The 14,293-nt window shown below is 39.7% G+C and overlaps 1 protein-coding gene across 1 annotated transcript in view; it reads left to right on the top strand.

The window, feature by feature from the left end:
• slx4ip (SLX4 interacting protein) overlaps positions 1-14,293 on the top strand; it is a 126,123-nt gene that overhangs the window by 18,858 nt on the left and 92,972 nt on the right. Inside the window, exon 2 of the mRNA XM_059986219.1 lies at positions 2,222-2,277. Coding sequence (XP_059842202.1) covers positions 2,251-2,277 — 27 coding nt within the window. The 5' untranslated portion in view covers positions 2,222-2,250. The remainder of the gene's footprint in view (positions 1-2,221; positions 2,278-14,293) is intronic.

Here is a 14,293-nt window from a genome sequence, read left to right as displayed (position 1 = left end):
TAGCTGGGGCTTTGAACCTGATCTTTCCATTTATTCGTCAGAGAGGTAAGGGCGGATACTAACTTAGAATTCTCACTCTCCCCTGGGGGCCGTGGACTAATCAGACATTCCTAATCCGACCTCTCCTTCCCCTCACTCCTCAGAAATGATAGAACCCTGTCTTTGAAACCTCTGCCCCCCCCCCTCCCCAGTTACTACTGCGTCGCCGCTGGTCTGCATTAAAACAAGAGCTGCGCCAGCCATTTTATCAAACCTCCGCCAACAATCACAACTTTAACAGTAATTAACAGGCAAATTAACAATTCATCCAGAGTACGAATATCTACCCCATTCAGGATAATCACACAGCATCCAATGGAATCAATCCTGAACGTAGCCCCACAATTGTAACTTGCTTCGGCTAGCAATTTAATATAAGGAATGATAGACCCCCCCCGGCCCAGCCATGCTTAAGAAATCTCATTTGGGTGGATGCTGTGCGATGTGTCCCCTGTAACAAATCAGTACCCCGAAATAACAAACAGTACACAATATACGATTAAACGATTGAGCTTTATAATTCTTAATTTGTCTATGTGGTTAGTAAAGAAAAAGGGCCCATTCTCAAACAGTCAGATATGCAACATTGAAACTCACTGATAAGGCCATTTGTCCACCATCGACCTCCTCTGATTGTTGCTGACCTTCGGACCTTCGCTCCAAGTCCACTCAGTCCAAGGTCTACCAATTCTCTCCATTTGCGCCTTCTCTCCTCATCTCTCCCTGGCAAAAGACTGCGAATTCCTGGCTCCCAGACACACAAAAAAGAATAACATCCTGCTCATTGGCTAGCATGCCCCTGTTGTCTCTTGGCATAACCCAAGCATTGCTGCTACAGAGAAACCATTACCTCAGCAGTGGGACATTACAGAGAAGCCATTACATTAGCAGTGAAACCTTACAACGTGTTACACTAAAATATTGAATAACCTCCTTTGAGTACAATTTGATCATTGTTGATGAGTTTGGCAGATAATCAGTGTTTTTGGGATCATGTTGTCTCCAAAATAGAATTCCTGGTAGTGTTAGTTTGGAACTGAGTCAATCCTGTTTGGCAAATATCTGCTAATCTTAGTTTATCAGACCTTTAATGCTTAAAGACTGTTGATGAATGAGCTGCCAGTCCGGCTCATTGATAAGCTTTGAAGTTGGGAAGGGTTAGGATTCTTCACACTTGGCTTCAGATGACTCTGCTGCAAGCCAGTGCCATTATTAGTAGTTAGGACTGATTCAAGTTAGACAAGCACCCTGTGTGGATGGATACCATACATTCCATTATATGGAAAAAATAGTGTCTTGATCCATTAAATATGTTTGTGTAAAAGAGCATCATGGATACTGTACTCATTAAACTGCTCAGGTTTAGCTGGCTAAATTCAGCAGTAACTTATACACTGTCTATTTCATAGCAATGATGGGCTATATTAAAAAACAGAGATTTCAGATGCTGAATGTCTTAATTTCTTTCTTAAAATAAGATTTAGAGTACTAGGGTGTTCTTTATTCTGTGTAAATGCAAGCATGTTGACTACATCACTTATAAAACTTAATAAAAGTTAGTAATAAATTGACTTTCACTGGTTAGAAGCAAGTGCCCTATGTGGCACTGAAATATCACCCCACCAGAGAAAAGTGATGCAGTTGATATTTTATTGTTTCTAAATTTTCCAAGACTCAAAGTATTTGAATTGTTTGACGTAATTCAAAGGCTTCAGGGAGGAAACTGTTTGCACATATATTGCATCTTTCAAAACTTACAAGTAACAATTTTTATTTGCACATCTGGTTTCCACGAACAGAAAAAATGAGCAGTTTGGGGTTTTTTTTGATGGTCTTGATGAATAAGATAGTCTTGTACATGACTGAGAACTCCTCACTCTTTAAAGAGAACTAAGTTCTTTTCACATTCATTCAACTACTAACATTCCATTCTCAAATATTGGAATGGTTCCTTCACAACATTTCAGATATCAGCCTGGAGCTTGTGCTGCTGTTTTAAAAGTGAAGTAAAATACCCACAGTCTTTTTGACTAACAGATGAGTGTTGACTATGAGACAAATTGGCACTGTGTTCATGTTTAATTAATATTTTGTTCCATCTCATGGTTTTTATGTCTTAACTGAAGTTGGTTGACTGATTCTGTGAATGAGATTATAGTAATTTATTAAACTATCGTTGCAGGTTTAGCAGGATATGTTCCTACTGCAGTAATGTCCTCAAATAAATTTGTACTTAAGGTAAGTTTTTGCTTTTTTTCCCCTTGTGATACTTAGTAGCTTATGCAAGTAATCTTTGATTTAAAATTAATGCTGATCTTACCTCATTCTTGTTTCAAAACACATTTTTAGATTCTTTACACAAAGTAAGTAGTAGTATTTTAAATTGCCACATAGAAGAGTGATTACATTTGTTCAACCTTTTGGCTATTAATTCTTCTAAATAAGAAAAATCTGATTTGGGTTTGCATGCTTTAATAAACTCATTGCAAGCAACTCAAATGGAATTTCTTTATTTGAGAGCAAACATTGAGCTGGTGGAAAGGGAGAGGGAGAAAGGGATAGGCAGCAATGGAGGAGATTTTAAGAGATTAGCTTTATTTGTCACGTATCAAAACATTGAAGCACATAGTGAAATGTTTGTGTCAATGACCAACACGGTCTGAGGATGTGCTGCAGGCAGCTAGCAAGTGTTGCCATGCTTCTGATGCCAACAAAGTATGACCTCCATGTACTAATCTTAACCTATATGTCTTTGAAAATGGGAGGAAACCAGAGCATCCAGAGGAAATCCATGCAGTCACATGAGAGAATGTACAAACTCCTTAAAGACATTGTTGTGAATTGAATCCCAATCACTGGCACCGTAAATTGTGTTAATTGCTACGCAACCATGCCACCCACGAGCATCAGCTCACGACTGGGGGGGGCTAAATCTGTAGCATGAGATTTTATATTATGATGAGACTGTCTATTTCATGAGTCTGGTATCTTCAAGAGTCCAAGCTCTGCTGTGGTAGAAGACGGGTTGATGGATTAAGAAAAAGATTCAAGGATGTGGTCAAAGCCTCCGTGGGGGGCGGGGGGGGTAAATGACTCCTGAGAATTTGGCCATGGTCAAGGAGGAGCATTTGGATAATATTGAGACATGAGTGGTGGAATGAGTAAACCAGTTCACAAATTATTCACTCCCCTGTCTGTCACTACTTCAAGTCTCAACTCATTGGTTTCCACATTAGCTCTAATAGTCATCAGTTTCATCTTGCAGGAGAGAAGAGAATACAAGAAGTTTTAGGAAATTAAAGCGACTTAGGTTTTGGCAGATGAAGGCAATGCCACCGATGGTGGACCAATTAAATTTGGAAATACCCTAGAACTTAGAATTAAAAAGTGCAGGTATCTTGGAATATTATAATGCTGGAGGATATTACAGGGAGAAGAAGGGAAAATCATGGACAGATTTGAAATTAAGGATGATCGTTTTAAAATTGAGTTGTTGCTTAACTGGGAAGCAGTTCAAGTCAGAAAACTTGCAAGTGGTGAGTGAACATGTCACAGATTTGAAGGTGTACAGTTGAGTGTTAGATGGAGAACAGAAGAAAAAAGTGTAGCTAACAGTGAGAAGAAATAGTAATACTTTGAGATAACAAAGGGATGACAGTTTCAGCAGCAGATAAGCTTAGGTGTAGACAGAATTGGGTGATGTTAAGGAAGTGGAAGTTGACAGTCTTTGTGATTAAATCACCATGAGGTCAGAATACAAGGTGGGGTTATGTAGAACTAAAACTGAATGGTTTGGATTATTTTAGGACAGTTGCTAGGGAGAAGAGTTAGTGGTAAGGAACAGTTTATAATCAGAATCAGGTTTAATATCACTGGCATATATTGTGAAACTTGTTAATGCAGCAGCAGTACATTGCAATAAAATAATAAAAAGTGCAAATTACAGTAAGAAGTGCATTTAAAGTTAAATAGAAAAATAGTTGTGAGGTAGTGTTCATGGGTTCAATGTCCATTCAGAAATCTGGTGGCAAAGGGGAAGAAGCTGTTGCTGAATTGTTGAGTATGTGCCTACAGGCACCTATACCTCCTCCCTGATGGTAGCAATGAGAAGAAAGCATGTCCTGGGCATAGGGGTCTTAATGATGGATGCTGACTTATTGAGACATTACTCCTTGAAAGTGTCCTAGATGCCGGGGAGGCTAGTGCCCATGATGAAGCTGACTGAGTTTACAACTTTCTGCAGCTTATTTCGATCCTGTCTGGTGTTTCCCCCCCCCCCCCCCCCACCATAATAGATGGTGATGTAGCTAGTTAGAATGCTTTCCATGGTACATCTGTAGAAATTTGCAAGTGTCTTTGGTGATATACCAAGTTTCCTCAAATTCCTAATGGAATATAGCTGCTGTTGTGTCTTCTTTGTAACTGGTTCAATATGTTAGGCCCGAGTTAGATTGTCAGAGATGTTGACACCCAGGATCTGGAAGTTGTTCACCCTTTCCATTTCTGATTCCTCTATGGTTCCCTTGTCCTACCCTTTCTGAAGTTCACAATAAAATCTTAAGTCTTACTGACTGTGAGTGCAAGGTTGTTGCTGTGACATGACTCAACTAGCTGATATATCTTGCTCCTGTATGGCTTCTAGTTGCCATCAGAAATTCTGCCAATAATACCAGTCGTATTGTGTCAGTACTCAGTATTTAGGAGAAATTTTCTCTCTGATTTTGGATATTGGACTAATAATTTGCTGATTAGAGATGATGATGGTGTCAATTTGTAATGAGGTAAAGCTGGATGTCATCAACATGTATGTTGAAACAGGCTATGAAACAGCCTATATTCTCACTTGGAATAGTTGATCATAGAAACATAGAAAATAGGTGCAGGAGTGGGCCATTCAGCCCTTCGAGCCTGCACTGCCATTCAGTATGATCATGGCTGATCATCCAACTCAGAACCCTGTACCTGCTTTCTCTCCATACCCACTGATCCCTTTAGCCACAAGGGCCATATCTAACTTCCTCTTAAGTATAGCCAATGAACCGGCCTCAACTGTTTCCTGTGGCAGAGAATTCCACAGATTCACCACTCTCTGTGTGAAGAAGTTTCTCCTCATCTCGGTCCTAAAAGGCTTCCCCTTTATCCTTAAACTGTGACCCCTCGTTCTGGACTTCCCTAACATCGGAAACAATCTTCCTGCATCTAGCCTGTCCACTCCATTTAGAATTTTATACATTTCAATAAGATCCCCCCTCAATCTTCTAAGTTCCAGTGAGTATAAGCCTAGTGGATCCAGTCTTTCTTCATATGACAGTCCTGCCATCCCAGGAATCAATCTGGTGAACCTTCTCTGTACTACCTCTATGGCAAGAATGTCTTTCCTCAGATTAGGAGACCAAAACTGTGCACAATATTCTAGGTGCCTTCTCACCAGGTCTTGTACAACTACAGTAGAACCTCCCTGCTCCTGTACTCAAATCCTTTTGCTATGAATGCCATGGAATTTTAATCATTCCTTTTTGTTTTCATTTTGACTTTTTAATCCATCAGTTGCTTTCCCTTGGTGTAGCTGCACTTAAAGTGTGTGATAAATTTTCTGCAGTTGAATTTGAGTCTTGGATGATATGTTTATTATGAGGGAAATCCTAATTTACTGTACATTGCACATTATTGATTAACCAGTGTATAAAGCAGCAATGTACCGAGATTATTGTTGGGGTTATTTGTGATAGCACTCCAATTGTTTAATGTAACAGCCCTTGTTTCATAAATCAAGACTGATCACTTAGCTAAGGTACTGGAAGGCAACTATCATTTATGAAATAAATTTTAATAGCTATCTGTCTTTAGAGCAGTGATTCAAAGATTCAAAGTATATTGATTATTGAAGTATGTACATTACAGTATACAACCCTGAGATTTGAATTCCCACAGGCAGCCACAAAACAAACATCATGGAACCCATTCGAAGAAAACATAAAACACCAAACACGTGAAAAAAAAACAAATCAAGCAGATAACACAAATATTAAGCATCAAACTGCAGAGTCCTCAAAATGATCTAGGAGTGTTCAGTGTTGTTCAGTTCAATTTACCGTGTGTCATTTGATGGCTGCAGAGCCATTCTGTGCCGAAGCACCCTGATCAAATCGCACAAAAAAAGAGTAACTAAAAACCAGAGCATGAAGCCAAAGCCAGAACATTTTTCAAGAGGGTGAGCCTTCATATGGCATCAGGCTGCAATCGTGTACTTGATAGGGCATTTAAAACCTATGCCATCCAACTGGCAGGGATTGTTCAAGAACATCTTCAATCTCTCAATACTGCAATCAGAAATTCCCACCTGCTTCAAATCAACTCCTGCCTAAGTAGGCTTGCTATAATTTGCCTGTTACCAGCATAACTGTGCAGCAGATGCAATCTCACTGCCTTTCCACTTGGATCACTTGGACAATAGTAATATATTCCGTAAGTTGCTTTTATTGGCTACAACTCATCGTTCAACACAATGATACCCTCAGTTTTAATCATTAAGCTCCAGAATCTGAGCCTCTGTTGCTCCCTCAGCAAATGGATCCTTGTCAACCTCAGCGGGAGACCCCATTCTGGGTGAATCAAAAATAACACCTGCTCCTCACTGACATTCAACACTGGCACACCTCAAGGGTGTGTGCTTAGACCACTGCTCCACTTTCTCTACACCCACAATTATATGACTAGGTACTGCTCAAACACCATCTATAAATTTGCTAGCGACACAACCATTGTTGGCAGATTTCAGATGTTGACGAGGAGGTGTATAGGAGTGGAATAGATCAATTTGTGTCGCAATAGCAATCTTGGACTCTCTGTCAGTAAGACCAAGGAATTGATTGTGGATCTCAGGAAGGGGAAGTTGAGATGACATACACCAATGAATAAGCAGTGGAGCGGTGAGCAGTTTGAAGTTCCTGAGTGTCAACATCTCTGAAGACCTATTCTAGGTCCAACATATTGATGCAATCACAAAGAAGTCATGACAGCACCTTCCTATTTCTTTAGGCATTTGAGGAGACTTGGTTTGCACCAAAGAGTCTTGCAAATTTGTACAGGTATACTGTGGAGAGCATTCTAACTGGTTGCATTGCTGTCTGATAAGGAGGGGCCACTGCAAGTCATGGGCACTAGCCACCCAGTATTGAGGACACCTTCGAAATGCGACACCTTAAGAAGGGGCATCTGTCATTGAGAACCCTCATTACCCAGAACATTCCCTCTTCTTGTTGCTACCATCAAGGAGGAGATACAGGAGCCTGAAGACACACTCTTAATATTTTAGGAACAGCTTCTTCCCCTCGTCCATCAGATTTCTGAATGGACAATGAACCCATGTGTTGCATATTTGAGTAATATTGTACATAGATTGTTTGATTAAGTATTCTTTATTTGTTTAAATAATTCATTATGGGTTATATGTAATAGTACATGAATGGCATATGTCAACCTGCCACCAGATCTCACTAAAGTAAAAAATGAAACTAAGACATGTTACTCCCAGCTTTGTGTATTTCTATCAATTGGTTTAATGTTTTTGAGATGCAACACAACAGTGGTGACAAAGAAGTTGTAAACGAACATGAGACAACTACCTACCTGTTGAAGCATAGCAAGATGTTTGAGTATTAAAAAAAGCACAGTGAGATGTTCAAGTTAAAACAAATTGCAAACTTTTTTTTCCTTGCAAGAGGAGAAACACATTTGAGTTTAAAAATAGGCAGAAAGCAATGAATTCGGGGTTCATAAAAAGTGAGTTCTGTAAGATAATCATAAATAAAAAGTGCAGAAATGGCTGGCTATATTGGAAAGATTGATACATTTGATTGCCCAACGGATTAATTGAATTGAGCAGTTTGTTGAATAAATGAAATGAAATAGCCAATGAAAAGCAAGTGCCAGTTTTGTTGAGTGCATTGGGTTTAAAGGCATGCAGTTTGCTTCCACCAAACTGATATTGTGAAAGTAATGCAGGAGCATTTATTACCAAAAGCATTGTTGATTGCAAAATGCTTCAGGTTTCATAAGCAGAGTCAAAAGGAAGGGGAATCTATTTCAATATACATGGCTGAATGGAAGAAATTGAGCATTGTCAGTTTAATAATAGGCTAAGTGAATTACTGAGTGATCCTTTAGTTTGTGGAATTTTACAAGAAAGCAGTCAAAAATGGCTCCTTACTGAAACACAACTTACATTCAACAGAGCAGTTGAAATTGCTGTGTCAATGGAAACAGCAGACAGAGATGCAATTGTGTTGCAGTCAGGAATGCAAGTGAGCATGAACCAAAATGCAACTTCTAAATAGAAACTGGTCTGGCCAAACAAATTGTGTTGCCGATGTGGCACCAGACTAACGCGGATTTAAAGGCAAAACTTGAAGAAAATGCAACAAAGAGCATGGCAGGCATGCAAATAATTGGACTACACAAGGAAAAGAAAAATATTTAAAAAAAGTCAAGTTGCAATTTCAAAAAGAGAATGTACCTGCATAGTGCTGATGAAATTTCTGATAATGATGAAAGTGACACAGGACTGGGTAGATTTGAGGATTATAATGTAAAAGCTAACATGAGACATGCAATATGGCTTACACCAGAAGTGAATGTCAAATTAATTAAAATAGAATTGGACACTGGCTTGGCTGTTTCAGTCATTCCACAAAATGGCATTTCAAAGACACTGAAGCCTGCAAATATCCAACTAAGAACTTGTACTGGAGAAAGGATAACTCCTATGGGAATGACATTTGTAACAGTGAAATTCAACAACCAACAAGCTACATTTGGCTTGTATGTGGCAAAAAACAGGAAGTTGGCATTGGCTGAGGCAACTACAACTTGATTGGTGATCCATCCAGCATTTGTACGCCACATCCTTTGTGCATAGGGGCGGAAGGAGTTCTTTCCATGGTTGCATTGAGTCCATGGGTAATGCCAGTGGTCCCAGTAGCCAAGAAGAATAAAGAATAGGTCTGTCAGGATCTGTGAAGATTTTAAGGTCACCATCAACCCAGTACTGAAAGTAAATCAGTAATATTTTTTAAGGAAGTTACTGGGAAAGAGGGATGAAGGCAAGGCAGTGAATTTTGTCTACATGAACTTTAGTAAGGCAATTGACAATGTCCTGCATGGGAGCCTTGCCAAGAAGGTTTAGTCACTCAGTATTCAGGACGAGGTAGTAAATTGGATTTGACTTTGACTTTATGGGAGAAGTCAGAGAGTGGTCCCAGAGGGTTACCTCTCTGACTGGTGGCCTGTGATGTGCCGCAGGAATCGGTGCTGGGTCCTTTGTTGTTTGTCATCTATGTCAGTGATCTGGATTATAGGGTCGTGTTGTGCCGCAGGAATCGGTTTAAATAATTCATGATGGGTTATATGTAATAGTACATGAATAGCGTATGTCAACCTGCCACCACATCTCACTAAAGTAAAAAATGAAACTAAGACATGTTACTCCCAGCGTTTACCTGGGCAGAGCGTTTACCCTTATTACTGATCATTGACCGCTTGTGTCCATCTTCAAGCCACAGCAATGTGTTCCACTAATCACAGTAGCACAAATGCAGAGATGGGCTCTTTCTTGGAGGATACAATTACAACATTGAATTCAAGAAGACAACTAATTATGGAAATGCTGATAGATTGTCCCATTTACCCTAGAAAAAGAAATACCTGACAAACTTACAAAAGTGCAGTCCTTGTCATATTCTCACCGAAGCAAATCAAAAGTCTCCCTATTATGGCAGAGATGTGTGTGTGTGTGTGTGTGTGTGTGTTAAATTCAATAAGGAGTGTAAAAATAGGAAATAACAAAAATAGGTATTGTTCAAGTGTTTATTGTTCAATGTCCATTCAGAATTCTGACAGCAAAGGGGAAGAAGCTGTTCCAGGATTGTTGAGTGTGTGCCTCTGTACCTCCTTCCTGATGGTAGCAATGAGAAGAGGGCAAGTCCTGGGTGGTGGAGGTCCTTAATGATGGATGCTGCCTTTCTGAGGCAGTACTCCTTGATGATGACCTACATGCTACAAAGGCTAGTGCTCATGATGGAGCCGGCTAATTTTACAACTGTCTGCAGCTTACTTTGATCCTGTGCATTAGTGCCCCCCCCCCCCACATACCAGACAGTGTTACTTCCTGTCAGAATGTTCTCTACGGTACATTCGTAGAATTTTTGAGTGTCTTAGGTGGTGGTGACAAACCAAATCTCCTTAAACTAATGAATATAGCTGCTGTCTTGCCTTTTTAATAGCTGCATCGATATGTTGGGACCAGGTTAGATCCTCAGAGATCTTGACACCCAGGAACTTGAAATTGCTTACTCTCTGCACTTCTGATCCCTCTATGAAGACCGGTATGTGTTCCCCTGTCTTACCCTTACTGAAGTCTAAAATCGATTCTTTGGTCTTACTGATGTTGAGTGCAAGGTTGTTCCTGCAACACCACTCAACTAGCCGGTATATCTCCCTCTTGTATTCCCTGTCATCACCATCTGAGACTCTGCTAACAATAGTTGTATCATTGCAAATTTATAGATGCCATTTGAGCTATGCCTTGTCACATAGTCGTGGGTGTAGAGAGAGTAGAGCAGTGAGCTAAGCATACATCCCTGAGATGTGCCAGTGTTGATTGTCATTGAGGTGGAGTTGCTATTTCCAATCTGCACTGATTATGGTCTTCCAGTTAGGAGATTGAAGGTCCAGTTGCAGAGGGAAATACGGAGAGGCCCAGGTTCTGGAGCTTTTCAATCAGAATTGTGGGAATGATGCTGTTAAACACTGAGCTGTAATCAATAAACTACATCCTAACAGAGTTGCTTGTGCTGTCCAGGTGATCTAGGCTGTGCAGAGAGCCAGTGAGATCATGTCCACCATACACAATAGGCAAATTGCAGTGGATCCAGGTCCTTGCTGAGGCATAAGTTGACTCTAGCCATAACTAGCCTCTCAAAGCACATTGTCATCGTAGATGTGAATGCTGCTGCACCATAGTCATTAAGGCAGCTCATCCTGCTCTTCTTTGAGCACTGGTATAATTGTTGGCATGGACAAAATATGCTAAGGGCCTATTTCTCTGCTGTATGACTTTTACTCTGTATTTGCTGCAACTGTAGATAATGTAAACCAAGAGAGGGAGCTGTAGAGCTGCATTTATTTATGATTAAGTAGGCAATATTCTTTTTCAAAATATGTAATATAACTTTATTTTGGAAGTACTTTACTTCTGTTTAACTACTTACTTTCAATATTATTTGTTTGAAATCACAAATTAATTATGTCCAACAAGTTTAAATTTGAATGGATCCAAACTAGAGATGCATGTGAACAATCAGTCCAGGAATAATACATCTACACAGCAGTTCTGTTGCACAGAAGTCCCAACTTCTAATCAACCATTGTTAACTTGGATTTGTCATCATTGTTAAATTCTGGTATAACTTCTAAAAGAGCTATATTTACAATTGTGTCCAGTTTATTTTATAAATTCTGTTGCACTGTGGATTTTTTAATATCCACAAAGTGAACAAATTCAATCTTGTCTGATAATTCAAGTAATATTACTAAATTACTTCATTTATTATTTCTGAAGAACAGCAGATTAGTGTTTTGCGAACCGCCAGTTAGTTGTATTAAAGTTATGTTCCATTGTAATTGTGACACTTTTGCTTTTGGGTCAATCATCACTGTCAATTGTTGCTTGCTTCTGCTCATCAGAAGTAATGATTGACCAACCACTAAATCAAGTGCTTTTGATGGTGGGTTAATTGTTGATTAATAGGTATTTGTTCACACTATCACTCATGTGCAAGCTATTGTTCAGTTGGTTCCAGCTATGACGCTGACTGTGGTTCTTCCCCCCCCCCCCCTTTTGAATTAGGCCTTGGTCTACTTATTAGCATTAGCTTGGCTCAGTTGACAAAGTCACATACCTCCAAAGTGCAAAGGAATCAGTATATAAACACATAATGGAGCCTATAAGAAGGAAATACTGGTTATTCATCTCACTGCTGAAACAGTATGCTTGCACATAAGACATAGAACTCAATGGATATAATTAATTGTGGGAAGAACACAATGTATTTCAAACATATGCTATATAAGTACAAGTACTTATTATCAATTGGTATTGTAAGGGCACAGCAATACTGTATGATAATTATTTTAAAGCAGCTGCCTTTATTTTGCCATAACAGTTAAATTAGTTCAAAAGAAATGCACACAATATGTTTTCAATCCATTTCTGAAGTGATTGATAACAGGAATTATCGATGGTTTACATTTCACCATTTGTCACATAAAATGTCACAAGGGTGGAATTCAGGTCCCCAGAGGTTTCCTATCCTATTTTTGGTACTTCCTTTACTTCTCCAGCAAGTTGTTGAATGTTCTGACAAATGGAATTGTTAATTTGATAAAGTTGTGCTCTTTCCTAACTCGCCACCTCCACCACCTTCATTTGGTGAATATTGCAGCTGTCTTTTTCTCACTTTCTTTCACTCAGCCCAAAATTTTAGTTGCTGGTGGCTTTGGCCCATGCTGAGTCTTTTAGTGGTTGCTTCGTCTGATCAACTGGACCCTTCTATTACTTCAAGATCCCTTGTATCCTGTTGAGAAATGATAGAACTGTAATTTCCACCTTGTCACAAGAAATCCTGCCAGTTACTCCATGGATAAAATAGATTGAGGTTGGATGGATCCAGTGACAGAAGTTACATTCTACTGGAACTCCAACCCAAGCCTCCTGTCCCATGATCCTTTCCCGTCTCCAGCTCTGTATCACTTTTGCCAATCACCTTTCTAGCTCTTAGCTTTATCCCACCCCCTCCAGTTTTCTATCATTTCGCATTTCCCCCTCCCCCCACTACTTTCAAATCTCTTAATATCTTTCCTTTCAGTTATTCCTGACGAAGGGTCTCAGCCCGAAACATCGACAGTGCTTCTTATAGATGTTGCCTGGCCTGCTGTGTTCCACCAGCATTTTGTGTGTGTTGTTTGAATTTCCAGCATCTGCAGATTTCCTCGTGTTTGCTAGTAACTGTGCAACTATCCTTGCCTCTCCAGCTGGAAGCGGTTTCTCTAGATCTGGCCTGTGAAGGTATACATATCACTCTTTAAAAAAACACAAGTAATTCTGGGGATGCTGCAAATCTAGAACAGCATGCACAAAATGCTGGAGGAATTCAGCAAGTCAGGCAATATCTATGGATGGGAATAGACTGTCAAAAAGTTTTGGGCTGGTGAAGGTTCTCAGCTTGAAACACCAACTGTTTATTCTCCTCCATAGAAACTGTCTGATTTGCTGAGATCCTCCAGCATTTTGTGTGTGATGAATATCACTCTCGTTGGTTTCTCCATAGGATCTTTATCCACTTAGACCCCATTTATTAGAATTCTCTCCTGTAACCTTCACATCTCCTGCACCTAATTTTCTGTTGGTTGCAGAAAATTACCATGGGATAGCCAAAATACAGCAAATACTAAAGTGTGGCAAATGCATTGGCACTAGATTTGCCAGCTCCATATTCTTAACCCTGGAATTGGTTTATTATTGCCACATGTGAAAAGATTGTTTTGCATATTGTCCAAGCAGATTTAGGATGGGGTTGCTTTAGAGAGAGTTTTACCAGGATGCTGCCTGGATTGGAGAGCATGTATGTGTTAGGTGGGTAGATTGAGCAGGCTAAAGCTTTTTCTCTTTGGCATGAAGGAGAATGAAAGATGACTTGATATAGGTGTACAAGATGATAAGAGACATAAATCGAGTGGACAACCAGAAACTTTTTTCTAGTGCAGAAATGTTGAATATGAGGGGTCGTAAGGTAATTTGAGGAATGTATATAGGAGATATCAGAGAAAAGTTTTCTTTACACAGAGAGTGGTGGGTAGGTGGAAGGTCCTGCCATGAGTAGAGGCAGATATGTTAGTGACATTTAAGAGACTCTTAGATTTAAGAGAGGCACTTGGATGATAGAAAACCGGAAAACTATGTGGGAGGGAGGGATTAGATTGATTTTAGAGTCAGTTAAAGGGTCATCACAGCATCCTGGGCTGACCTTTTAACCAGATGTCCTGTAATATTCTATGTTGTAGATCAAATTACTACTCAGTGCACTGAGGTAGAACAAAGTAAAACAATAACTGTGCAGGATAAAGTGTAATAGCTACAGAGAAAGTGTAGTGCAGGTAAAAAATAAAGTGGAAGTTCATAACAAGGTCGACTGTAAGG

Source organism: Hypanus sabinus, chromosome 12 (genome assembly GCF_030144855.1).
Source record: "Hypanus sabinus isolate sHypSab1 chromosome 12, sHypSab1.hap1, whole genome shotgun sequence".
NCBI lineage: Eukaryota > Metazoa > Chordata > Chondrichthyes > Myliobatiformes > Dasyatidae > Hypanus > Hypanus sabinus.
This window is presented reverse-complemented; position numbering and strand designations above follow the sequence as displayed.